Source organism: Prionailurus viverrinus, chromosome B4, assembly GCF_022837055.1.
Source record: "Prionailurus viverrinus isolate Anna chromosome B4, UM_Priviv_1.0, whole genome shotgun sequence".
Classification (NCBI taxonomy): Eukaryota; Metazoa; Chordata; class Mammalia; order Carnivora; family Felidae; genus Prionailurus; species Prionailurus viverrinus.
The window spans coordinates 38637451-38662417 of record NC_062567.1 but is presented as its reverse complement, the minus strand read 5'-3'; the positions used below and the strand labels follow the sequence as shown (position 1 = coordinate 38662417).

Here is a 24967-nt window from a genome sequence, read left to right as displayed (position 1 = left end):
CCCGCTTCACGACTACAGTCGCCCAGAGGGCCAGAGGTGGCCTGAGATCACATTGCTCGCTGGACGGAGGGAGCTGTGAGGGGCACCTCTCCAACTCTGAGAAAAAGCCCTCCCTTCCCCTGTCAGAGGGGGGAAGGACCGCCCACATTGGCTAAAAAAACTGGGCCGCTAAGAGGGAAGCAGTTCAGAACCCCCCCACCCCTCCTCCTCCGGGTGTCCCACTCCCTGCTCCAGCTGGCCAACCCAACACACCGCAGGGCCTAGCGGATCTGGGACACTTGGGAAATACCCACTTGGGCCCCCTCCCAGGGAGACTGCCGGAAGGAAAGCAGGGCTCTTCACTCCCCATCTTTGCTCTGACAGCCCCCACCCCTCCGCTGTCTTCTTTTGCCCCAGTGCTCACTTCACCTCGTCTCACACCCAATTTCCCAAGAGCTCTAGAACTAGTGAAAAGTTGAGAACTGCCAACGGAGGCGGCAAGGGGCAGGAGAGTGTGCGTGGGGTGGGGGTGGGGGGGAACCTGGCAGACCCACTCACCTGCTAATCTCCCTTAAGGTATCAAACAGGACACAACTTAGCCATTGTACTTTTATTCACATTGTGTATTTTGGCATTTTCCAGAGAAGGGCAGGGAAGAGACAGGGTGGGGGAAAGACAGGCGGGAGGACGAGGGGGATCCCCATTTCCCTCCCAGCCCTCCTTGCTTGACCACACAGGGAGCAAACACAAAGGGAGAGGGGAGGCACAGACGCCCCCTCCTGTGGAAGAGGCTGCACAAAGCTACACCCACGCGCACACACAAACAAGCCCCCCTCCACACCAGGGGCCCGCGGGATTACACAGAGAAGCAGAGCACTGTGGGTTCAAGGGGCGGGGGAAAGCAACAAAGTCTCCTCACTGACAGGTGGCCAGCCCCTCCCATCCCCTTCTTGCCCTATCCCCAAAGTCTCTGGAGTGTCCCCCGCTTTGCCTGGCCATTCTCCTATGGCCTCTAGCTTCTTCCCTGCTGCTGAGGACAAAAAGAAAAAAGGGAACAGAGCAGGGGTGGGGCTGAAGTCCATTCCTCAGCCCCTGTCCCGCATGCCAGATGGTCTGTCCCCTGTCCTCAGTGGTAAGGGGTCAGGGCAGGCTCTTAGCTGGCCACTCTCTGGTAGAAGTAGATGTAGCCCAGGTCCTTGGGCGGCTTCTCAGAGGCACACACTTTCTGGTCATTGTAGATCACCCATCTGGGGAAGCAGGGGAGGGAGGAGAAGGATGAACAGACAGGGCATCCACTCTGCATCAGCTTAGTCTCTGACATAGCCCCTGGTCTTGGTCCTGCTGATTCTGGAGCACAGGTTCCCAACATTCTCAGCCTGGGCCCCCACAACCCACAGTCTAGCTGCTACCTGCCTGAAGGGGGCATCCCGTTCTCATTCCCTACTCCCAGCCTTCAAATCCTCCAGTATCTCTACAGCCACCCCCACCCAGTCCTGCCAGGCCCCCATCAGGTCCACAAACTTTTTCTGTAAAGGGCTGCACAGTAAATAGTTTAGGTTTTGGAGGCCATCCGGTCTCTGACACAATGACTCAACTCTCCTGTTGCAGCATGAAAACAGCCACAAATGATACATATGTGAGTTAAGTGCGGTTATGTTCATTAAAACTTTATTTCTGGGGCTCCTGGGTGGCTCAGTCGGTTAAGCGTCTGACTCGATTTCGGCTCGGGTCATGATCTCACAGTTCATGAGTTGGAGTCCCGTGTCCAGCTCTGCACTGACAGCACAGAGCCTGCTTGGGATTCTCTCTCTCTCTCTCTCTCCCTCTCTCTCTGCCCCTCCCCTCTGTTCATGCACTCTCTCTCTCTCTCTCAAAAATAAAACTTAAAAATAAAAATAAACCCTTTATTTACAAAAGCAGGTGGCCAGATGCAGCACTTGGGCCGTAGTTTGCCTATCCCTGCTGTCAAACATTCTAAAAATGTGTGGTGTATCTGTGCCCCCCACCCAGCAGGCCTTTGTCTTCTCCTGCAAATATCCTAAGGGCTCCAAGGATGCTCCCACTCATTCTCACCACCACTCCCCAGTTTGGAAGGTACACGGCCAGCCCCTCACCTGCCTTCCTTCTTGATGTGGCAGACATAGTGACCACACATGGTAGAGGTGCCCATGTGGCTGATGAAGGCAAAGAGCTGATACTCTAGAGAAGGGGGGTGCAGAGAAGACACTGAGAGGAATCCTCGAGTGACATCCAAAGGTACATCCAACAGCTCAAACTCAGGACGCAAGTTTCAGGGAAGGTGGGGCATGTACTGAGTCACAAGTCTGTCTCCGACTCCCAGAATCCCCCCTTCAGAAGCCATGTCAGCAGAAAGAAGCTTCTGCCCTCCCCCCCGCCCCCCACCCCCACCAGAGGCAGAGCTGCCTTGGAATGAGGATCTGGTAGCTGACTGGCTAGATACCACTGGCCTGTTTCCCAAGGACACTCACTTCCAGGGCCATCCCGGACTTTAGGTCCCACTGGTACAGACTCGGAGATGGAGTCAGCAGCCGAGCGGCCCTCCGAGATGTCCATGGCGGCTTCCGCATCCAGGTCATCAATGTGACTGAAGATCCAGTCCACAGCCCTTTCTAAACTATTGTTCTTGGAGAGGAGGGAAGCATTGCTCTTTCCAACAAGTTCGGGGTAAGAAAAGCACCAGTGAACGGCTCAGCTCCTTCACCACGGCCACCAAAGGGTGGTGCCTCAGCCCTGGCCGTACCACACCGGTTGCCCTCGGCCTTGTTGACAAAAGATGGAACCCCACCCGCACCCCCTTCTTCCCCACAGGCCCCCCAGTCCTCAGCCGGGAGACAGCCCATACCGTGGCCCGAAGAGCTTTCAGGGCCTGGTCCCGGGAGAAGCCCATGGAGACGATGGTGCTCACGCAGTCTTCCGGCGGGGGGTCAGCTGCCGCACTGGTGGAGCCAGGCCCGCTGGAGCCAGGCAGGATGAGGGGGTTTGCGAAATCTGCGGGGGTTGAAGGGGTTGAAGTGTGTGTGGGAGGACGGTGGCCCTGTTCCGCCCTGCTACCCACCCCCGCCTACCTGGATCGTCCATGTGTGACATGACCCAGTTCATGGCAGCCTCAGCCCCACTGTTGCCTGTGTAGTAGACGGCTTTGCGGCAGGCGTCCATAGGGAAGCCCATCTCCACCAGCTGGATAATGACGGACTCGTCCAACATGGGTGCTGTTGGGGGCAGAAGCAAGGCCACGGTGACCCGACTCCTTGGGCCACGATCTGCTCCTCCTCCCTCCCACAGTGCAGTCCCCCGGCCCTCTCCCAACCACCACTCCCCCCCACAACCCCGTTCCATGCATTTTTCTTCCATGGGGTGGCACCTTACTCCAGAACCTAAATGACAGCATGACATAACACGGGTCCAGCAGTACTGAAGATACAGAACTGAGGCTAAAGATCTCCCATGGAGATCTTGCCGTTTCTCACAGAATGGGCCCTGTTTCTGGAGTATGATGCCTCGCCCCTTCCCCAAGCAATGAGGTAACGAAGTAGAGAGGCAGTTAGCCAGTGCTGCTGCCGTCCACACAGACAATGTGGCTGGGAGCGCTCTACTCGGTCCTCACATCCATCAAAAGAGGGCAGGGGAAATTGGAAAGGGAGGACAGGAGAAAATACGAAGGACAGGGTCAAGGGGAGGCAGGCAGAGAAGACCCCCATCGGCAAAGGAGAGAGACAGGCAGGAAGAAGAGTCACTAACATGTCGGAGAGGAGAAGTGAGGGGAGCAGAAGGAGTCTTCGTCTTCGTTGCCATAGAAACCAAGGCTACCTTTGGGCTCATCCGGAGTGACCAGGGGTGGGGCAATGTCAGGCAGCTCCTCCTCTCCAGGCTGCAGCCCTGTACCCCTCAACTGGGAGATGTCTAGTTCCTCGGGCATCTCAATGGACACATCTGTAATTGGCATGGCAGGAAAAGGGTCACTTCGGCAGCTCCCTGGGGCCCTCCCTGAAAAAGCACTTTGGGAATCTCAAAGCCCTGCCCCATACCTTGGCCCTGCTCTGTTTAATAAGTTGCTGCTCAGAGCAGCACAAATCTTAGGGGTCCTGGTGTAATACAATGGTGGGCCTGGGAATCCGGAGACCTGGATTCTAGTCCTAGATCTACCACACATGAGCTATGGACAAGGATGGGGGCTTCCCACATGTACAACAGGAAGACTTCCTACCTCTGCAGGCTCAACTGATCTAAGGAAATGAAGTTCAATTAGCAGCTCTCCAAGTCGGCAGGGGCTGTAAGACTCATGAGAACTGTTTCAAGATTATCTAAATGACAACATCTTCCCAAGTGTAAACGTAAAACTACGAAAATCGCTTTGAGTTGGAAATCACTGCTATGACAATCAAGTGCTTTCACAGTTTTAGTCTACGCTTTTCAAACGTGCCTTATCTTGAAACACTTGGGGTAATGTTTTCCTCCTTCAGAGGAAAGTTGGAGAAACACTCGTTTATACACGTTAAGGTCCCTTCTTTTTCTAGCATTTTCTGCTTCACCTCCCTCATTCGTCCCAGCCACCATACCCAGTTTCTTGGGCACCCAGTCCAAGCCAAAGGTGAACTTCTTGATCTGGATGACCAGGTAGTCAGGGAAAGAGGCAAATCGTGTGGTCCTGGGGAAAAGAGAATGTCCTAGTACCCAAAGAATCCCAAAGTCCTCCTCTCCTGAAACCCCCACCCTGAGGTTCAGCCTCTCCCCGGTAGAAGCCCTGATCCCCAGAAGATACTCCACATTCTTATCTTGCCCTTGGCAGGCATCAGAGCATCTGCAGACAAGGAGCAGCAGAAGCCAGGGGCCTGTCAAAGGGTAGGGGGTGGGGGTGGGAATGGCTGAAATCCCTTGGAACCAAAGCACTCCTTCAGATCCCAAGCTTATGCTCATGACACAATTAGGCCCAAACTAAGTCCATTTGCTAGAAGCCCAAATTCTGTCCACAACGGACACTACGTGCTCTCGCCCTGGCTGAGTGGACAAAAGGTGCACTAAATTGTGACCCCATACCACAAGAGAAGAGGGAATCTCCGGCAGGGGCAGGACAAGGTAATACGGTCCATCGTCCGAGACTACTCCTGCCAGGGCCTCTTGATTCCCTCGGGGCCAGATTACCAGCCCCAACTGATGCTAGCCCTGAGAATCCAACCACAAAGGGACAGAAGGATGGGAGAGAGGCAGACAGAGTCTTTGGGATTACCCTGACTTTGGCCCGAAACCTTGGGCGCAGACCAACAAGACTTACTTGACGGCTACCGATTTGGCCTGCAGGGCGGTGCTCCAAAAGTCGTCCACCTGCTCGGGGGCCCCATAGGCCTCCAGGCAGGAGCTGAAGGGCACCTGGGCCCGAACCAGTTCTGGTAGTGGCAGCTTCTCCTCTTCGGCTTGCCGCTTCTTTTCCTCATACTCCAGAAGCTCCTCTGGGGACAGAATTGACAGGTGAACCCTTCAGACGGCACTGCCTCTTTCCCTCCTTAGCCCTGTCAGACTAGCTCTCTGTCCGTGACTACTTGGGCTCCTCCACTCTCCCCAAATCCACCTGACACACATCCACATATGATCTTGCCTCTCTTCCCCAGCACAGCTCTGACAAGCAAAGGTGATCCTACCTCCCCGAGATGCCCCAGATTCGGCTCTCTGGCTGGGGGAGCAGGGCATACTGTGGGCTCCACTCCCATTAAGGGGCCCAAGCACTCCTACACCCTGGAGCCCCACTGCACCCAGGCCTCACTGAGGGCAACCTGCCTTTGTTAAGGGCCGCGTCCATGGGCACAGGCAGCTGCATGATGTAGTCCACTCGCTGGGTGTATTTCACCTTCTCTGTGGCCAGGCACTTGATCTTTTCCTCCACCAAGAAGCGGAACACTTCGTTAGGATTTTCAGAGCTCCGGCAATTCCTCTATGGGAAAGAGGCAGGGTGGGGAGGTCTGGGCGGCCAGGGAATGAGATGGGGGCCTGAAAGGGTCACTAGGGGCTCAGGCAGAGAGAGAGGAGCAGAAGGGAGTCTACCACTAGGAGGCTCTTGGGACTCAAGAGTAGAACCCTTCCCTAATTAGCTCCCCCTCTCCGACTCTGGCGTCTTCATGGCACTGGGAGACTGCGGTGGAACACGCTGGTATTTTTCTTTATAAGCAATAGGCATCTCCCTATCAGTTTCTTGGGTGCAAGCCCATCCAGTGTAAGGATCACTGCTTGGCATTACCGTCCTCCCCAGGGGCAACTGCTACTCACAGGGAAGGCCCAGTGCATGCCCGCCGCCGGGTTCCAGGGGTGGGGCTCGTGGGGGCTGACGGGAAAGAATGAGCAGGAGGCAGAAGGGAGAGAACCACGGGCAGATGGAGGGAGCGTGGAGTGCCCTGCCTTGCCATCTTCCCGGCCCTTACCTCCACCATGTTGATGAGGTGAAGAAAGAACTCCTGGGCATCCTGCTGCCGGTTGGTGGAGAACTCGGGGTGACCCTTGCCAATGAGGGCCTTGAACATCCGAGGGGCAATGCCATCTTGAACTTCCTAGGCACAGCCAGGGCAGCGATTCAGCTGGGGCTCAAGTAGGCCACCAAGGGGCCTTCTTTAGACATCTCCCAGACCTCAGTTTCCCCATAATTCCAGAGCCTGAAAGGGATAGAGTCCCAGACTCACCTTTTGTTCTGGCACCTGCTCCCCATCGCCTGACTCTGGTGCTGGCTTGGAATATTCTCCCGAGAGAAGGCCATGGCCCAGTTTGGCCCTGCATTGACATCCAAGAGAACCACTTAAGCTTCAGTCAACTGCTGATCGTCTGACATCTATCTGTGCCTTTTCCTCCCCAACTCAACCCCGGCATATAGACCTCAGACAACTCTCTAGAATGTGAAAAACCTGAGATTCCCCAGGAACCCAACTCAGGGCAGACAGCATGGCCAGAGGCAAACGTCCTGAACTGCTGCCCACTCCAGGTGGTCATGGAGGAGAACGAAGGCATACAGGCTGCGAGGCTGTACACAGGACCTGGCTACATACACCTGGGTGCTGAAGTCCTGGGTAGGGTCCGTCGGGGCATTCTGGAAGATCTTCTCCAGCTTGTCCACATACCTAAGAGCCAAAAGAAGGATAATTGGAGGTGCTCTGGCATGGGTTCCAAGGAAAAGGGGACTATTATCCATTAGATCGGGGGAACAAGCAACCTTCAGAGTAGGGAGTCATGTGATTAAAACACGGGAGTCCATTTCTTTCCAGCAACCTGCCCTTCCTCCCCTTCTCAACTATGCCAGCATGCAGTGTACCCTGATGCATTTTTTCCCCCCCAGCCTCCTCCCCAGGAGTGAGCCAGGGGAAGGGAGAAAGTTGCCTGGAACAGAACGTGTCACCACATTGCTAAGTTTTCACATGTGCATCAAGTCCTTCTCAATTAGAAAGCAGGCTCACTTATGCTCAGAATCTGCCGTTTTGGTACCTTAGTGTCCCAAGCCCTCCCCTCCCCCAAGTGCTACATGTCCATGTCAGGTACTCATCTGACGTCACTGGCCTCAAGTAAAGACCACCACCTCACCCTTGAGTAGTCAGGAAGCCAGGGAGAGCCCCAGGATTCGGTGTTCTGCTCCCAGTGGGGCTTGTGTGGCTGGGTGACAGTGGGGTGGTTCTAGAACTAATGGGAGAGCGCCAGCCACAGTATAACAGGAACAAAGACGGAGCTAGCACACAGAGGTACTGAGGGTGGCTGAAGGAGGAGTGTGCCTAGAGGCTGGCGTCCAGGAGGAGAGCTGCGGGGTCAGGGGTACAGGGCCAAGGGGCCAGTCATGGGGAGAGGGCGCCACTCACTTCCTCTGGAAGTCGGGGATGCTGAAGAGGACCTGGACCACGGAGTTGAGGTAGCAGCTGTTACCCAGGTTCCGGATGCCCGTGTAGCCAGGCCCAAACAGGGGCTTCAGTGGCACACTCGACTCCTGGATCAGCTCCCATTCGCCAATCCGCTGGTTCATATCTATCTCCAACTCAGTCATGGTCTTGTCCGTCTGCAAGGGAAGGGACGCTTCAGACAGGGCGAGACACTCAGCCCTGAATTTTTTACACTGATCCTTCACAGGGTCCGGGACGCTACCCTGCTGGAGCTCAGAATGTTTTCAATTATGGCCTCTAACATGGGAGATGCACTAGCTATTTCCAGTCCAAGTTCCAGAAGGCCTTGCGCGATCGTCCCGGAGGCGGTTTAGTGGTCAGGCCTCTGCCTGGGGGAGAGGAAGAAATGAATGCGAGTCCTTCCACTTGAAGTGTTTTTTCCATTCCGAAGCTGCCCCTTCTCACCCTTCAGGTCTCCGCTCCAGGTCTTCCTGCCATAAGCTACTGCAGCACCCTCTCTGTCTCTTTCACAGCGCCCTTCGGTTTGTGGTCATTCACTCATGTGCCTGAGCATGTGATTAATATCTGCCTTTCCATCTAGAGTGTAAGTCCCTGAAAGGCCACACCTGTCTTATTCACGCAGTGACTAGCAGAGAGCAAGTACTCAGTAGTGGTCAATGAATGAATAATGGATTCTAGAAACCTTTTCAAAGGAAGCCCACATGTGTTGGGGACCGGGATAACCGTGGCAGCTCGCTCCAATGTGCTGCTTCAGCCTCAGGCGAGGCAGGGCCTGGTGGCCAGGGACGAGAAGAGTCTGAAGCTGCAAGGGGTCTCACCTTCTGCATCTTCAGCATGTCGATGCCGAAGTGGGACAGGTGCTCAGCCAGGTTGGGGTCCAGGACCATGTCATCCTCATCATAGGAGTACACATCTAGGGCAGGAGGCAGGGGTATCGTCAGAAGCGGTGGCTCTGGCCTGACCACCAGTCCCACTCCTTGCCCCGGGTTTGGGGGGGGGGGGGGGGGAGGGGGTGGAGCGCTGGTGGGACAGAAGGATGAGCCTGTAAGGGTAACCCTCTTGGCTCCCCTGACTATTGGTGAGGTCACAAGCCCTTCTGAGACTGGCGGTCAGGGAAGATGGGGTGAAAAGAGGCCAAGGGCTGGCGTTACTTGGGGGCCCACCCCCAGGATAAGGTGCTGGGGTCAGATGGTTTGGGAAGGATACTCACTACACAGATTATCTTGGTAACCTCTAAGGAGGGGGACTCGTATTTGGGGGGTTTAGCTGGAGCTCTAGTCTCGTCTGCAACATTCTCATTGTTTATCAAGAGGACGTATTCCCGTGCTCCCCGAGTTAACGGTTAAAGCCCACTCTAGCGTGGAGGCGGCTGGAGGAGGGGAGGGAGTACCGGCTCCATCAGGTGTGATGGTGCCCAGCTTGACGGCCAGCGGGTAGTTGGTCTCTCTGTAGTGTTCCACGGCGTGGTTGTTGCCCCCACTGCCATCGAAGTAGCGGCGGCCACAGAGAATGGAGCCATCTGTCAGGTTGAGCCACAGGTTCTCTCTCATGTCACACTTGGAACACTTCCAGCCGCTAACCAGGGAGAAGAAAATATGCTGAACTATGGGGAGGGGGGTATATGGGATTGGCCTCTCCAGTGTGAGAGCTCTCTCTGCTCCTCTCCTCTGGACGGCCCCTGGCTGAGTTCATCTCCCTCAGAGCCCCCCGCCTTAGCCTGCTCCGGATGCTCTCTCCCACCAGATCCCCCAGGAGGGTGGCCTCTTTGCCCCTGCTCTGGGGGTGGTGCCCCAAGGTGGAGGGGCCAGGCCTCACCAGGGAGGGATTCGAGCAGGGTTGTCCAGCTGCTTGAGGTTGAAGGCATGCTTAGACACCTGCCGTACTTCCCCATCCCAGGCCTGCACCTCCTGCTTGCGGGAGGCCGAGTCGGCTGACAGTAGGGCCTCCACCGCACTGGTCACCTGGGGGAAGCAGAGGGTCAGAGACGGGATCCAACCCCCCGCCCTCTAGTCCCTCTAGCCCCTCAGTCTCCAGCTTTCTCAGTGCTTGCCCAAGACGTCACTGCTCTGGACCTGCCTGCCCCAGAGTCCCCAGCAGGGCAGGAAGGCATTCGTACCCGGTCTCTGACAATGTCAGGCAGTCCCCCCAACCCATCTCGGGCAATCTCCAGGTAATCCGGCAAAATAACAATCTTCACATCCTCATCATATTCATACTTCTCCTCGCTGAGGTCAAACCCGCCTTCAACACCTGGTGAGGCAGGGAAGAAGGAGGAGGGTAGGACAGCCACCACGGGTAAATGTCCCTCCTCCCAAACGGCATCTCGTTTTGTCCCCTCCAGAGCTCTAGGGCCACTGGTCACACCCATTCTTTGGGGGCCTTTCGAGTGCCTCTGAGGCCAGGAAAGACCAGCTCGGGAAGAACAGGGCTGAAATGGGGCTCACCAATAGCCAGCCGGGTGGGCTTCTTTCGGGGGGGGTCTCCAGTGCCTGTCGTGGTGTCCTCCTCTTTCTGCAACGAGGCAGGAAGGGCAGGATCAGCAGTGAGTGCCAGGGAAGGGACAAATGGGGAAGATGGACAGGACAGGGTGGGTTAATCTCAGAAGGGAGTGAAGCTAAATAAAACATGTGTGCTGAGTTTTAATGATACCAACAGAAACAGGCGAGAGGGGGAAATGCAGCCTCTGGGAGGTCAGAACAGAAGAGACAGATTCAAAATGAAGACCAGTGGGATGTGCCTGAAAGTCCCGGGCCTGGCCCCAGCTCCATGCCTACCGGGCGCCGGGTCCTCCGGAGGTGCAGGTAGACGCGCTGGCCCGTCTTGTTGAAATGTCTCTCCACATACTGTTTCCCAAAGCCCAGGAATGTGTTCATGCAGATGTAGAGGCCACCCTCAGACTCCTGCAGTGCAACAGGTAGGGGAGGAGACACAGGGAGGATGAAGCTGCTAGGTGGGGAAACCAAGACCTGGGGTCAGAAACTGGTTTCCACAAGAAAGGCTCTGTTCTCTACCACCATGTGGCTGTTGGCAAGTCATTTAGCCTTTTGGGACCTGGTACATGGCTAAGATTCTCCCCATTCTCCTATGACTTTGATACCAACCAACAAGGACACCAGGAGCTAAGCAACACCTGTCAGTCACCATTCCTCTTTCTTCTCGCTCCTTCTTTGGGCTTTGGAGCCTTCCAATCAATTGCAGAGAACTCCCTTTACGAGGCCAATGGGAATCAAATACCATGGACTTCCAGGGCCAGTGCTTACATTCAGAGGGAAAAAGGGTCCTTTCCCGGGAGAGGAAAGACCTGCATGTCAGACACTGAACCTACTCCCCACACACGACAAACCCTGCCTAATCTCCAGGATTCAGAAAACTTTCCAGACTGGAGGAGCAAAGATTCTAGCACCTGAACAATACACCCAGCTCCTGAGCCTGCCAGGAAGACCAGACTTCTCCTTTACAACATCCTACTAGGTCTTCAAATCCTGGTCCATGCTGAGTCCTCTCCCTCCTCTCCTGCTAAAGCCTGGAGCCAGGCTAACAGTGCCTTGTCTGGGGCTCACTATTATACCTGGACCTGGTTCGGCAGGGACACGAAGACCAGCATCCTCCAGCCACTGCCCTGCTGCCTCTCCTCTGACCAATAACTAAATCCTGCACTGAAGTCCATCAACTGCCAACCTCAAAGCCAATCCCTCTCTCGAATAATCTAGCAATACCTGCTGAGACAACTCAAACACATATAACGCAGGGAGAAAACAAGGAGAGAAGGGTCCACCCTAAATCACAGCTAAGGAGGGAGGATGAGCTTCTCGAACACTGAGCAAGTCTCCCAGTGTCTTTGTGAATAGTGATGGATAAGGTAGAGGAGGTAACTGGAGAAAACAACAGTCTTCCTTCAGATCCAAGCAACGACAGGCATCTTCTTCCTCGAATAAACGCCTCAGTGGCCTTGAAAAATTCTCTGCTGCGATATGAAAAATAGGGCACCGTCTAAGGCAGTTCTTGCTCCCATAGATTGCTCTGTACCACTCCCTAGAACAGTGTGGATTACAATGTTCATGGGCAAATGGAGCATTTTTCATTACAGGGTCAAACAGGCTTTCTACCATGAATTGAATTTGAAGATAATCAAACATGCTGGAAGTTGGTCAGGAAAGCAACAAGGCCACACTGGAGATCTCTTGACTTGGGATAAAAGAAGCAAAGTATAATAAGCTTACAAAAACACCATTTGGATTATTCGAAGCAGTTACTAAGGAGAGGCGACAGGAGTGTGAAGAGGGAGCCACTGACTTCTACCATCTGTTGGTAATTAAGAGAAACCTTTCTCTCCTGAGAAAGTCAGGACCAAGCCATGCACATGATGAACTAGATGGCATGCAGGAGCTCTGCAGTAACCAAACTCCTCTGCTGGAAATAAAAATGCTGGGTTTCCCCAAGCCTTGGGAGCCCTGGAGCTCTGCTCTGAGCAGTCAGTCCTCTTTTGGCTCTGCCAAAGCCAGACTCCAGAGAAGCAGCACATTGTCTGAGGCCCAGATCAAAGCCTAGCAAACCAAGCAAACCACGAATCACAGTGATGATCCTGAACTGGGCCTTAGATCATGCTGCTATACTCAGCACTGGCGATGCATTAATGAAGCCTTTCCACTCTGACTTGCAGTTTTCCCTGCCACGAGCTGGTCTGGCTGAACACCCTGGGCAGGGCCCAGCGACCGCTTGACGGGAGGGGTGGTAAGGGGGGCGGATCCCAACCAGGCTGCTGTTGCCTTCTCAGCTCAGGCTCTGGCCAGGCCAAAGGCTAGTCTCTGCTTGACGGTGACACAGGAAGGCAGAACTGCAGGAAGGGAGGTTCCGGGTGGAGCCTACAAAACGTGAAGCATGGTGTGGGTGGAGGCTTTGTCTAACTAGTCAAGAGTGGGAGCGGGATGGGAAAAGGGTCTTAGTATCCTCCACGAAAGACACCATCTCCCTGGGAATACTTTTAAAAGGGTTCCCTGTGCTCTCTGTGATGGGCGGGAAAAGGGGGGCTGCGGCCATAGTTCACCTCAAAGGAGAAACGACTAGAGCTTTCCTCCCTTCTTTCCTCTCCTCCCTACCACCAATGACCCACCTCCCCGCCCCCTGTCCACATTAACCATGGGTGGAGTCTAAGTCGGCCTTTCTCAGAACCGCCCTTCTTCATGGTCACTTCCAGACTACTAGGCGCCCAGGAACTGCAATCTCCACCCTCCAACCCAAACCCCGGCCCAGAACAGTGCAGGGTCGCCCCATCCCTCCCACACGAGACTACAAAACCCGGAGAGCCGCGCGCGGCAGGCAAGGCCAACTCCCAGGCTTTCCCAGGGGTCCACTTGGGGGATGTAGTCCAGCGAGCGGGATGCGCCTCTACCTTGGAACGGCAACGAGGGGAGTGAGCGACTACGATCCCCACAATGCTCCACGAGACGGGGAACGGGTGGGGCGGGCGCGGAGGCTTCCGGGAGCGGTAGTCACACGACAGCGCCAGCTAATTAAAAGCAACGGCAGGGAGGAGCGTGGGAGACTACAAGTCCCATGGTGCATCGCAGGGAGGCGGTAGCCCAAGCCTTGCAGGCCCCGGCAGAATGACCAGGGCGATGGAAGGAAGTCGTGCTCGCTGCGGGCGTGGGGAATGGGCTTACCGGTGTGTCGAAGGAGAAGGCGCACTCGTCTTTGTGGACCCGGTCTCCAGCCTTAGGAACCCGGATCGTCGGTAATACTGACAGCAGCGCCTCCTCACTCAGCTCCGCCATGACACCGGCAGCAGCTCCTCCACACACAGCGGCTCCCACCGTTCCCAGTCCCCCACCCCCTAGTCTGGCCGTCCAATGAGCTCTACTCGTTAGGTGCATGCGCTAAAAGGAGGACGCGCGAGAATGGCAGTTGGACGCAGCCTGCCTACTAGTGCTCCGCCCTCTGCCCTACTCTTGAGTAACGCCAATGAAAAGCGCTTCTAATGCAACCGATGGTCGGAAGAACCAATCCCACTCTTCCAGGGCAGAGCGCATGTAGAGCAGCGAGGTGGGTCCGGGAGTTTTTGGACGCTTGTACTCTGGGACCCCTACAGTCCTTTCGCGTGCCTTCTATCAGAGCAGAAACTGACGGTTGTTTAAACCAATCAATCCCAGAAACTTTCCTGGGTCTTGTCCAATCGGAAAATAGAAGGGCAGTTGTAGTCTTTTTATTTGAAAAGGGGCTGTCCAATGAGGCGGAGCTTGAGAGGGTTAGTGTCGAGTGATTGATAACTCCGTCGACCAATACGGATTACCATCTCTCCTCAGAAAAACCTTCATAACTACATCGCCAGCCAGATATGTACATAATAGCGTCATAATTCATGATTCTATTTTTTACATAAAATCATTTGGTTCTGAAGCTGGAGGTCTGAAAACCGAAGACTGGCACTCCTCAGAGTCTCACGATGGACAACTCGCAGCCGGTGGCGGAACAAAAGTCCCGTATTCAGGGAGGTGTCACCCTTGAGCAAGCCAGGCCGCTGCTCATTGGCCCCACTGTCCTCATGACAGACGTCTTCCGAGCCCAATGGCCTCCCCACAGGAGGCGGGTCTCATATAGGGGGCCTATTGGCGTCTGCGTCGGCTCAACCAATAGAGTCAAGGCAGGGGGCGTGGCGGGAGGTTTGAAACTCGGCGTCGGGAGTTGAGGCTCGAGCTTCTGTGCATCCCAAAGAGGAATTGGGGCCCGGTAAGTGATTGGAATAAATTAATAAGTTAGAGGGCCCAGCAGGCTCGCAAGGAGCTGGCTTGTCAGCTGCAACAGTCGTTGTTTCCACAGAGGCCTCTGGCCCAGCGGCGGGGAGGTTCCTGAGCTGGGAGCAGGGAAGATCGGGTGGTCTGGAGGCAAGAGATCGGACGCGGTCGCGGTAATGGCTGAGACCTGAGTCATTTCTCACAGGCGTCCCCTCCTCGCCCCGGGCCGGGCCCCGCCCCACCTTCTTTCTCCTGGTTGAGATGGGCTCAGCCAAGAGCTCCCCGGTCACTCCGGCGCGGCCTCCGCCGCACAACAAGCTTCTGGCTCGAGTGGCGGACCCCCGTTCACCTAGTGCCGGCATCTTGCGCACTCCCATCCAGGTACTCTGGGGCGGAGGGGCGGGGGCAGAGTCTGAATTCTTGGGCCTCTGCCTAACCTGATTCTGAGAAAGCCCTCACACCCTCCTCCTCCCTCTAATTTGACACCTTATTTTCCACTTTCTTAATCCGGTTGGGGTAGGCTGAATGCCTGAGGGCCCTGGCAATACCTGCCTGGAATATCAACCTGGGGCTAGAGACCTGGGAGGGAAGAAGAGTCGGGGTCCAGACTTGTTTTAGCTTTTGGTTCTGCCAGGTGGAGAGCTCTCCACAGCCAACCCTACCAGCAGGGGAGCAGTTGGAGTGTCCTAATGAGGCCCAAGACTCAGATCCCCGCTCTCCTACCCTTGGCATTGCACGGACACCTATGAAGACCAGCAGCGGAGGTAAATGGTGGGCCCAGGGAATTTTGGTAAGGCTGTCACCTAGCACCCTTGGGTTGGGCCAATGAAGCCATTTTCCCAGAGCTCCTGCTCAAAGGAGCCTCCATTCTTTTGATTGAGCCAATCTCACTCTTCTCTCAACATTTTCTCCCTCGATTTCTCTCTTCCCAATCAATCCCTCACCCACTAGAGCATGAGTCCTAAAGTTCCTATATGTATTATTCTTGCTGAATGATTTGTATCATAGGGTCACTATCTCACTTGACTTCTGTTTAGAGCCCCCAAGCCCACTGGCGAAACAGCTGAATGAAGTCTTTGAGAAAGAAGCCTCCAAATTGAATCGTCCTCCAGAGCTTGTTCTGCCCCTAGAGGCAACTTCACCTTCCGAATTGAACTTGCCTCTGGGCACCCAGTTTTCCCTTGAGGACCGGATGCCACTCTGGAGCCAGACTGAGCTCCCCTCCAAGCAGGTGTCCTCCAAGGAGGAAGCAGGACAGCCCTCACAACCCCCCACGGCCAGCCAGGGCTCAGACAAGCCCTTAAGAGACCCTGAGACTCCCCGATCTTCAGGTACAGAACCTAAGGGCAAGGATAGGGAAGAGAAATTGGGATAATGTCCATGGATGAGTGTAGGAGGAATAAACTGTAAACCCCTAATTTGGGTTTTGGCTTTAACTCCTTACCCACCCTAGGTTCTAAGCACAATAGACGGAAAGGAAATGGCAAGGTACTAGGGAGATCTCCCCTCACCATCCTACAGGATGACAACTCCCCCGGAACTCTGACACCACGACAGGTAAAAGGAGAGAGGGTGAAAGCTGTTACTAGGAACCCCAGGATAGAGAGGTAGAGGGTGGGAGTCCTTTCTACCCAATCTTCCCTGTCCTGAACAACCCCCCTCCCTCCTCCAACTCACACACTGCTTTTGGCAGGGTAAGCGGCCTCCTCCCCTGAGTGAAAATGCTAGGGCACTAAAGGAAGGGGCCATTCTGGGAACTGGACGACTTCTGGAAACCGGAGGCCGAGTGTGGGAGCAGGGCCAGGACCAGGACAAGGAAAATCAGCACTTTCCAAACTTGGTGGAGAACTAGGCCGTGCGTGGCCCCAGCACCGGGTTCACCAGGGGCCTGGTGATGTTGTGTCCTCACAGCCCCTTCTTTCCCTGGGAGACTGGAAAGGCTCGTTGTCTTCCACTCCCCCTAAACTACCAACTCGGGGGACCGAGCACTTTCTTAGGCTTTATTTGTGTCTCGTGTGTTTCTTGTATATTAAAGAAAGTGATTTTAAATTATGCTTTTAAGTGTTACGCCTAAACCTTGTGCTGGGCTTCTGTATGTAGAAAAGCAGCCTGAGAAACTTGTGTTCCCTGTCCTCCAGGCCTCTTCTATACACTTCCCTTAAATCCTAGTGTTCCCCCGGGGCTCTGTCCTTGGCCTTTTCCTCTTGCTCTCTCTAGGTGTTCACTTCTAGGGATTTAGGTATCACTTTCTTATATTCTAGTAACTTCCAGATCTCTCTAACCCTGACCTTTATCCAAGTGCCCCAGGCACTTCACAGGTAGTTTGTCTACAGTTGAATTTGTAATTCGCCCTCCCTACCCCTGCCGCCCCCAAAACTATTCTTCATCCCCTGCTCTCTATCCCTGTAAATAACCGCGTTATCCACCCAGTTGCCCAAACCTGAACTTTGGCCATTATCTTGAATCCTTCCCTCTTAACATCCCATATCCTGGCACTTGGCACTCAATCCTGGTGATTCTGTATTCTTTTTAAATTTTTTTTTTTTTTAACGTTTATTTATTTTTGGGACAGAGACAGAGCATGAATGGGGGAGGGGCAGAGAGAGAGAGGGAGACACAGAATTGGAAACAGGCTCCAGGCTCTGAGCCATCAGCCCAGAGCCTGACGCGGGGCTCGAACTCATGGACCGCGAGATCGTGACCTGGCTGAAGCCGGACGCTTAACCGACTGCGCCACCCAGGCGCCCCTGGTGATTCTGTATTCTTTAACCTCTTCCCCATCCTTTTCCCTGCCCCCTGTCCTATGGCTCTTGCATTTCTTGCCATCTACCTCCTGCCTTGTTTCTCTCCAGTCTCAACTCTCACCTTTTCATCAACCTACACCGCTGCTAGGGCAACCTTTCTTTTTCTTTTTTTTTTTTTCTTTTAGTTTTTTTTTTTTTTAAGTGGTATTTATTTATTTTGAGAGACAGACAGAGCGTGAGCAGGGGAGGGGCAGAGGGAGGGAGAGAGGGAGAATCCCAAGCAGGCTCCTCGCTGTCAGCACAGAGCCTGATGTGGGCCTCAAATTCACGAAATGTGAGATCACGACCTGAGCTGAAATCAGGAGTCAACCACTTAACCGACTGAGCCACCCAGGCACCTGAGGGGTGACCTTTCTGAGAAGCACGTGACCGTGAAACTACTCTGCTCAAAACTCTTCAGTTGTTCCCCATTGCCCTTAGGATAAAGTCTACACCCTAGCCTGGCATTCAGGGTCTTTTATAACCCCATTCCTTCTCAACATAACCTTCCTGTAGAGACGCACCATAGGCAGGTTGTAGTCAACTATTGTGTGTATGCTCCCCCAGCCACCTGGTGAGCACCTTCTCCACCTGACCTGTCTCAGGCCTTCTCTGTGAGGCTTGGGCTTCTGCCTCCACCCTACTCTGCCCACAAGCTGTCTGGTACCCAACCTTCATCCCTGCACCTATAATGCTTTATTACTTGAGTTAGACCTGCATCTTTTTGGAACAGAAGTGGGGCAGAAGTCAGACATCCCAGGCCTGTACACTTTATTGCAGGTGCTTTAGGAGAGAAATAAAGAAGGTAGAAAAGGGAGAGATCATGAAGGAGACAAGGGACAGGATCTTAGTGGTGCCAGAGCCATAGTCACAGGGCTGAGTGCTCTCTGCCACCCAGATCTGGATAAAGGTAGTGGCTCTGGGGGGGGAGGAATTCTAGGGCCTGGGGCCTCAGACTGGAAGCCTGTTAGGCTTGCCAAGGGCTGGGGAGGGGTCAGTTGTCCTTGCTTATTAAGGGAGAAGCTGCAGGACCGTGGAGAGGGGAGACCATGGGAGGAGATGGGGCAGTTCTTTGCCCCCGTGTCCCTGATAATGCCTCCCAAAGGCAGACTCCCCATTTTTCCCCACCGCCCTCAAGGGACAAAGCTGGGTGGGAATGGCAGCTACGGTATAGAAGAGAAAACTTAAAGAAACCTTAGAAAAAAATTGGGCAGGGGAGGGGCAGCTGTGTCTTCGTGGCCTTTTACCTCCCCTCCTCCAGCCTCCTTAGTTCCAGACTTTGAGGAAGCTGTCCCAGGAGCCAGTGGCCACAGCCATCCCGTCAGCTGTGACCCCCAGGCAGCTGACCCTGTTGTCGTGGCCAGAGAGGACGCCTGAGAAAGAGGGAGAGGAGTCAGCCTGCTTTGGCAGACAGTTCATGTGCACATGTAGGAATTCTAGGTTAGACTGGCCATGGACTCTGAGCCCCTGGTGGGGACTGAAAGAGGATTAGCCCTAAGGTGCAGGATATCTCTCGAGGCCAATGTCTGTGGAGGGTGGGCGGGGTGCGGGGCGGGGAGGGACAGGAGAAGGCTGGCAGTGTCAGTGTGCTGTGAAAAAAGCCAGGGGCACCTTGATGGGCCCTAGAAAATGGGGAGGTAGCTCTTTAGTCTCATTACTCTGTTTCCAAATAAAGAGACTGAGGCCCAGAGAGAAGTGACTTGCCTGAGGGCCCTGAGAGCCTAAGGGACAGAATTCAGATTTGGATCCTGACCCTCTGGCCAGTGTTGTTTTCATTCAGCACGTGGCCTCTCCCAAGAGAAGAAGCCACCCCATCTGATTCAACTTCAGACCAGGGTGGTCCTAGATAAAGCCCCTAGGTTGGGGTCAGGGCCCTCAGATCACTCTAGACCTCCTTGATGGGGCTTCTTGCAGTTTCCTGAGATTGCCCTTTCCTTCAGTGGATGCCCCTGAAACTGCAGAGGCCCTGGAAATCCAGAAGTGACTGGACATTCAAGGTCCACAGGTCTGGGGTGACACAGAAGCTCCTTTCAGGGGAAGCAGCTATCTCATTAGGTGGTGGAGAAGGGCCACTAGAGAAGATGGCCCTAGATTGGGGAGCCAAGGGGGACTAGATTCTAGGGATAGAGCTCAGAGTCATCCAGGAATTAGGGAACAGTGGTGAGAGGGTCCCAAGGAAGGGAGCTAGTAGGAAGGTCCTTCCAGCTGAGGTGGCAGAAGTGTGGGGGGGCGGGGGCGGCCCTTACCCACACGCTCGCCCTTCATGGAGTCCCAGATGTTGCAGTTGAAGTCATCATAGCCTGCGAAGAGCAGGCGGCCGCTGAGGGAGAAGGCCACGGATGTGATGCCACAGATGATGCTCTCGTGGGAGTAGGCAGTCAGCTCCTGATCTGCCCGCAGGTCAAACAGGCGGCAGGAGGCGTCGTCTGAGCCTGTGCAGATGGCCTCTCCGTTGGGGAAGAACTGAGGGTACAGGTGGCAAGGGGGTCAGGACTCAGACCTGGGCAGCCCGCTACCTCTCCTGCTCTCTCCCTGGCTCCTGCCCTGGTGCCTCCAGAACAGCCTCTCTGCCTATCCGTCCCCCAGCGCTCTTCACCGCTGACATTTATCCCACGCCAGCCACATGCCAGCGGCTCCCCTACACCCTTCACCTGCCCCTCACTACAGCGCGGCAGGCAGGCTTTGTTTCCACATTGCAGGCGACAGCCTGAGGCTGAGGGAGGGCGGGCAGCTTGCCCAGGGTCACATGGCTAGAAGGGCGGCGGCTGTCCCAGACTCCGGGCTCCAGGCTGGATCAGAGCGTGGAAGTACGGGGCCAAGTGCAAATGCATGACCTGAATCTCATCATGATGAAATGTCAGATAAACTCAAATGGATGGAAAGCCTAAAGAAAACTGGTTTGTACTCTTCAAAAATGCCAATGTCACGAAAGACAAAAGTAGAAAAAAGGTTCCAGTTTAAAGGTAACTGAAAAGATATGGCAAGGAAATGCAATACACGTCCCTGGACAGAAACAAAACCAAGCCACACTGTTGCTATTATTTTTGAGATAAGTGGTGAAATTTGAATATAGACGATAGACTATATCGTGTCAATGTTAAATCTGATTTTAAGAATTATACTGTGGCTACAGAAGAAAATGGCCTTGTTTTTAGGAAACATGCACTGAAGTATTTAAGGGGTAAAGAGTCATGATAATCTGCAACTTGCTCTTAAAAGACCGAGGGGAAAAAACCAATAAAATGTATCTGTAGCCACATCTAGGTGTATGTGTCTGTCTGTCTTTCCATGCTTCCCTCCCTCCCTCCACGGAGAGAGAATGATAGAGCAAATGTGGTAAAGTGTTAGCAGTAAATCCCGGTGAAGGGTAGACAGAAACTTTTTTGGTTACTCTGGAAACTTTTCTGTAAGTTGAACTTATGCCAAAGAGGAAAGTTAAAAAAGAAAGGGGTAGGGAGCTTGGGCCGGGATGAAGGATGCATGTGCTGGGTGTGGTGAGGGGTTCCCGGGAGCTGGGGTGCAGAGCGGGGCTCACGCAGATGGCGTTGATGTCCGACTCATGGCCAGTGAATGTCTGCCGACAGGTTCCCTCCCGCACGTCCCAGAGCTTGGCGCTGGCGTCACAGGCCCCCGAAATGAAGAGTTTGAAGTCAGGAGAGACGGCCAGACTCATGCAGTCCCCTGTGTGTCCCACAAACACAGTCTTCTGCTGCCCAGTCTCGATGTCCCACAGAGCACTGCCGGAGGAGAGGAAGCTGTCACACTGTCACAGAAAGGCCAGGACAGAGCTGCGCCCCAAGCCCCGGCACCCACGGTGTTCTGTCCTCACCAAGTGGTGTCCCCGGAGCTGGTCACAATGTTGTTGTCGTCCAGAAAGCGGCAGCAAGACAGATAACCTGGGAGTGGTCAAGACAGCGCCCTGGCTGCAGGCCCACAGCACCCTGGTGCTGGGGCTTCCCTGGGCTTCTCGCAACAGGGACTGGAAGAGAGGGTCTCCCACTTACCTGTGTGAGCAGACAGCTCCCGGCTGACCTTGACATTGCCCTCACGGGATTTGAGGCTGTAGATGGAGCACATGTTGTCCAGCCCCCCACATGCCACAAAGTTCCCTGACGGGGCATAGGCACAGGTCATAACCCAGGAGGAGCGCAGGGGGATGGCATGCACCTGTGGGAGGGTGGGCAGAGGCAGGACCTGAGCAGAGCTCCCAGGTGGGGAGGGCAGGGGAGGGTAGGCACAACGAATGCCCCAAAGGAAGGACAGGGGGATGGAGGGGTGGGGGGCAGCTACCTTATTGGTGGTATAGGTGTCCCACACGATCAGCTTCCCGTCTTGCGAGGCACTTACGAGCAGCCTGGGCAGAGAGCACCCCATGTCACCCAAGCCTCTCCTTCCTGCCTCCCCGCCCCCGACCTCTGGGTGCCTCTCGAGTCTCACTTGGAGTCGGTAGCCCAGTGCATGGCATAGATCTTGGCCAGGTGTCCCCTTAACGTCCGCCTTGTCCGCATCTGGACTCTCCCCACGACCTCTAGGCCAGACACCAGCTGCAGAAAAGGGGGCACTAGAAATCAGGATGAGTAGAACACCTACCTAGATGTCAGTGTCGCAACCACTGATCTGCACAAGTTTCTGTTCTGTGCCAGGCTCTGGGTCAGGCCTCCAGCCTTAGAGAAATAAGTCTCTGCCTTGGAGTGGCTTCAATTGATGTGGGAGAGACCATGCATGGCTAGCGGCACGTCACTAGGTGTTTGACAAGCACCTCTCCAGTGCGGGATGGGGGAGGAGGAGACAAGAGAGAATGATTTCTGTCATGTAAATAGTCCCACCTTGACCAGTTTCAAGCTGCCAGTGTGAAGTCACCAAACACGGACTTGGGAAGAGACGCACACATTCGCGGTCCCAAGCCACTGGGAGCTGGGTCCCATACAACACCTGCAGCATGGTTATCTCTTTCCCTGGGCACCCAGGGCAGCCCCATGACCCTGAACGGCACCTCCTGAAATTTGTGGTCCTATGTCTCTTAAATTCTATCCAGCTTCTAGATTTAGGCTCAGGCTCAAGTCAGTGGCCTTGACCTGTCATTTACTTGCTTTGGTATCTTGGGCAAGTTACTCGCCCTCTCTGATCCTGTTTCCTCATCTGCAAAATGAGGTTTGTAGCATCAACTCATGGTGTCGTCATGAAAATTAAACGCAGTTACGTATCTAAGCAACTTAGCCCAGTGTTTGGCTCGCGGCAAGTGTTCAGTAAATGTTCCCTCTTACTATTAACATATTTAATCCAATATAAGGTGCCACCAACTCCAAGAAGCACCAGGCCTCTAGGTATCACTGAGAAAGAAAACATGTTGCCCATTATAAATGTAAGGCATCATCTATTTTTGGACGCATCTTGATCTCAGAGATGTCACAATGTGAAAAGATGTGCCCTTAGAATTGGTGAAGGACACGATTAGAAAACTAGTAACTGGTCTATAAGGGCTTTGTGATTTGCAAAGCACCGTCCCTCTCCTCATCCTCACCACCCTGTGAGAGCATGTGATCATTCTTGTGTTATGGGTGAGGACAGGGACATCATCTGCATTCTTAGCTTCCAGTAAGGGGCCGGCCCACAGCAGATCTCACTAAATGTTTGTTGAATGAATTAATCAATGTGGTTCCTCATTCTAGGGACACGCTGTACTAAAGCTTGGGCACCAGGGAGCTTCCCTCCCCTCCCCTGCCGTGCCCTCCGGCCCTGCCTTAGCGGGTAGGACAGGAGGTCTCACCTCTGCCAGAGTAATGTCAGCACAGGCTTTCCGGGCATCCTGGGGAGGGGCGGGTGGAGAAGCAGACATCAGGGGAGCATCAACACAAGGTGAGGGTAGTGGGTGCATGGGCCTCTGAGGTAGGTGGGCTTCGGGGCTCTAGGGTTTGGGGGACATCTCAAATTTGAGATCCACGTTCAGAAAGTCTCTGGCCACTTCCAGGTCAGGGTTCTCTAAGGTGTCACTCAAGAGTAAATCCAGCCCCCTTCCCCCCCACCCCCATCCACACTCCCTCGTGTCCCCGGTTCCATGTTTTCTGGGGTCCCCCTGTGGAAGGGCTCTGGGGTTACGGCAATCTGCTTCTTGAGCTGCTCCGCTTCCTGCCTCAGCTGCTCCATTTCCCCCATGGCTGACAGGTTGAGGGGTAGCTCCGGCTCCTGTCGGGAACAAGGGGTAAGCGTAGGGGGGGGTCCCCACCAGGCCACGTTTCTGTCCTCTCCCCCGCACCTGACTCAGGGGCTGGAACCCACTACAAGAAATTGAGAGACGACTGGGTGGCCTGCACCACTGCCCCACCAGCCCCTTCACGTTTGGAGCCCTGCACAGCCAAGCCCGGCCCTGCCCGAGCCCTCCCTGCAGCCCCCAGCCCCAGACAGCCGAGCCAGGCCAGCCCCCTCTTACTTGGACTCTGACTGGACCTCTCCCAGGTTTCCAGGCGCTTCCTCACTCCCTCAGCTGCGACGCCAACCCGTCACCTGCCCCGGCTCTGCTGCCAGAGGAGCTGGCCTGGCCTGGCCCCAACTCTGGGGGGGGGCGGTCAGGGGGAGCACTGACAGAGAAGGGTAGGGCAACGACAACGACGACGTCAGGCAAATGAAATCAGCTGGCAACGGTGTGCGGAGAGGGCAGGAAGGGAGGTGTGCGGCTTCCAGAGAGACTTGGGCCCAGCCTGGGGCGGTGGGTATGTGGGAACAGGGATGTGGGGCTATAGAGAGGAGCAGCCCCTCACAAGCCCTGGAGGGAAGAGGGGCTGAGGGGTGCTTCCTGGGCCAGTCTCCCTGTAGGCAGAGATAAGAGCATCAGGCCCCATGGGATTAGAGCAAAGCTGTGAGGATTAAAGTTTGGGGTTTGGGAGGGGGGCAGAAGAGCAGAAGCGACCACAGCTCCAGCCCCCCCACCCCCCACCCCGCCAGGCCCTTGCCCCCACCAACGCTGATGATCGTGGCAGTCAGGGCCTGCCCAGCAACCAGTCCAGGAGCCAGAATAGGAGGGTGAGAGGTGGCTCATCGTCAATGCCCAAGATTTTGACTCTTAGTTCAGAGTTGTGGGGAAGGGGGGTAAGAGGGTTACGGTGAATATGGGGAGGGTGCAGGCAGGAGCTGAGATTAGAAGGGACTGATCTGGATAATCCTTCTTCTCAACAAACCCCAACCAGCTGCCCCTGGGTCTGATCCTGGGGGGTGGGGAAAGGCACAGGGGATCCAGAGAGGAAGATGGACGGGCCTGTCCCTGCTTTGAGTGGACCAAGGGTGGGAAGCGGGGAGCAACCCCGACCCCGCTCCCATCTGGGGTTTGGCCCACTCCTTGCCCCCATGACTCACGGAGTCCTGCTGGGGCTGTGAAGGCTGGAACCAGAGGGATCAGGCTGCCCTATGTCTCGGTCAAGCTCAGAGAGGGAAGACGGGGCTTAGAGTTGGAGGCCCAAGGAGCAGCTGTCAGGGGTTTAGGTCCATTTGCATGCGGGGAGCAGGTGGCCGAGATTTCCCTGACAAATCACAGGCTTTGAGTGGCCCCGCCTCTGGGAGGCCCAAAGACACCTGTCTCCTCCCAGGCCAGCCACAGCCACTCCCC

At 54.9% G+C, this 24967-nt stretch overlaps 3 protein-coding genes across 12 annotated transcripts; 1 reads left to right on the top strand and 2 right to left on the bottom strand.

Moving 5' to 3' along the window:
• Nucleotides 1–574: 574 nt before the first annotated feature.
• Nucleotides 575–13729, bottom strand: USP5 (ubiquitin specific peptidase 5). Of its 4 annotated transcripts, none has more exons than XM_047865530.1 (20): nucleotides 13520–13729; nucleotides 10634–10759; nucleotides 10304–10370; nucleotides 9976–10109; nucleotides 9675–9820; nucleotides 9250–9434; nucleotides 8678–8772; nucleotides 7821–8014; nucleotides 7023–7094; nucleotides 6663–6750; nucleotides 6408–6533; nucleotides 5770–5923; nucleotides 5270–5444; nucleotides 4557–4645; nucleotides 3739–3930; nucleotides 3066–3209; nucleotides 2843–2988; nucleotides 2469–2646; nucleotides 2094–2178; nucleotides 575–1226 (listed from the first exon to the last, which is right to left on the bottom strand). In XM_047865530.1, the coding sequence occupies exons 1-20, from the start codon at nucleotides 13727–13729 to the stop codon at nucleotides 1133–1135; spliced, it is 2700 nt and encodes an 899-aa protein (XP_047721486.1). In that variant the 3' UTR covers nucleotides 575–1132. The 4 variants fall into 4 exon arrangements, with proteins under 4 accessions (XP_047721486.1, XP_047721487.1, XP_047721488.1 ...); XM_047865531.1 differs by having other exon boundaries at nucleotides 2469–2622; XM_047865532.1 differs by having other exon boundaries at nucleotides 3808–3930.
• An 83-nt stretch (nucleotides 13730–13812) lies between these two features.
• Nucleotides 13813–16639, top strand: CDCA3 (cell division cycle associated 3). Of its 6 annotated transcripts, XM_047865544.1 has the most exons (7): nucleotides 13813–13898; nucleotides 14254–14582; nucleotides 14793–14968; nucleotides 15222–15351; nucleotides 15625–15918; nucleotides 16041–16144; nucleotides 16281–16639. In XM_047865544.1, exons 3-7 carry the CDS (start codon nucleotides 14849–14851, stop codon nucleotides 16437–16439), a joined length of 807 nt encoding a protein of 268 aa, XP_047721500.1. In that variant the 5' UTR covers nucleotides 13813–13898; nucleotides 14254–14582; nucleotides 14793–14848; the 3' UTR covers nucleotides 16440–16639. The 6 variants fall into 6 exon arrangements, with proteins under 6 accessions (XP_047721500.1, XP_047721502.1, XP_047721498.1 ...); XM_047865546.1 differs by lacking the exon at nucleotides 14254–14582; XM_047865542.1 differs by lacking the exon at nucleotides 13813–13898 and having other exon boundaries at nucleotides 14049–14582.
• Nucleotides 16640–18124: 1485 nt separating this feature from the next.
• Nucleotides 18125–24848, bottom strand: GNB3 (G protein subunit beta 3). Of its 2 annotated transcripts, XM_047865541.1 has the most exons (10): nucleotides 23798–24848; nucleotides 23467–23553; nucleotides 23138–23176; nucleotides 21808–21914; nucleotides 21661–21724; nucleotides 21375–21537; nucleotides 21200–21266; nucleotides 20906–21107; nucleotides 19617–19833; nucleotides 18125–18743 (listed from the first exon to the last, which is right to left on the bottom strand). In XM_047865541.1, the coding sequence occupies exons 2-10, from the start codon at nucleotides 23521–23523 to the stop codon at nucleotides 18637–18639; spliced, it is 1023 nt and encodes a 340-aa protein (XP_047721497.1). In that variant the 5' UTR covers nucleotides 23524–23553; nucleotides 23798–24848; the 3' UTR covers nucleotides 18125–18636. The 2 variants fall into 2 exon arrangements, with proteins under 2 accessions (XP_047721497.1, XP_047721496.1); XM_047865540.1 differs by having other exon boundaries at nucleotides 23138–23553.
• Nucleotides 24849–24967: the final 119 nt, after the last annotated feature.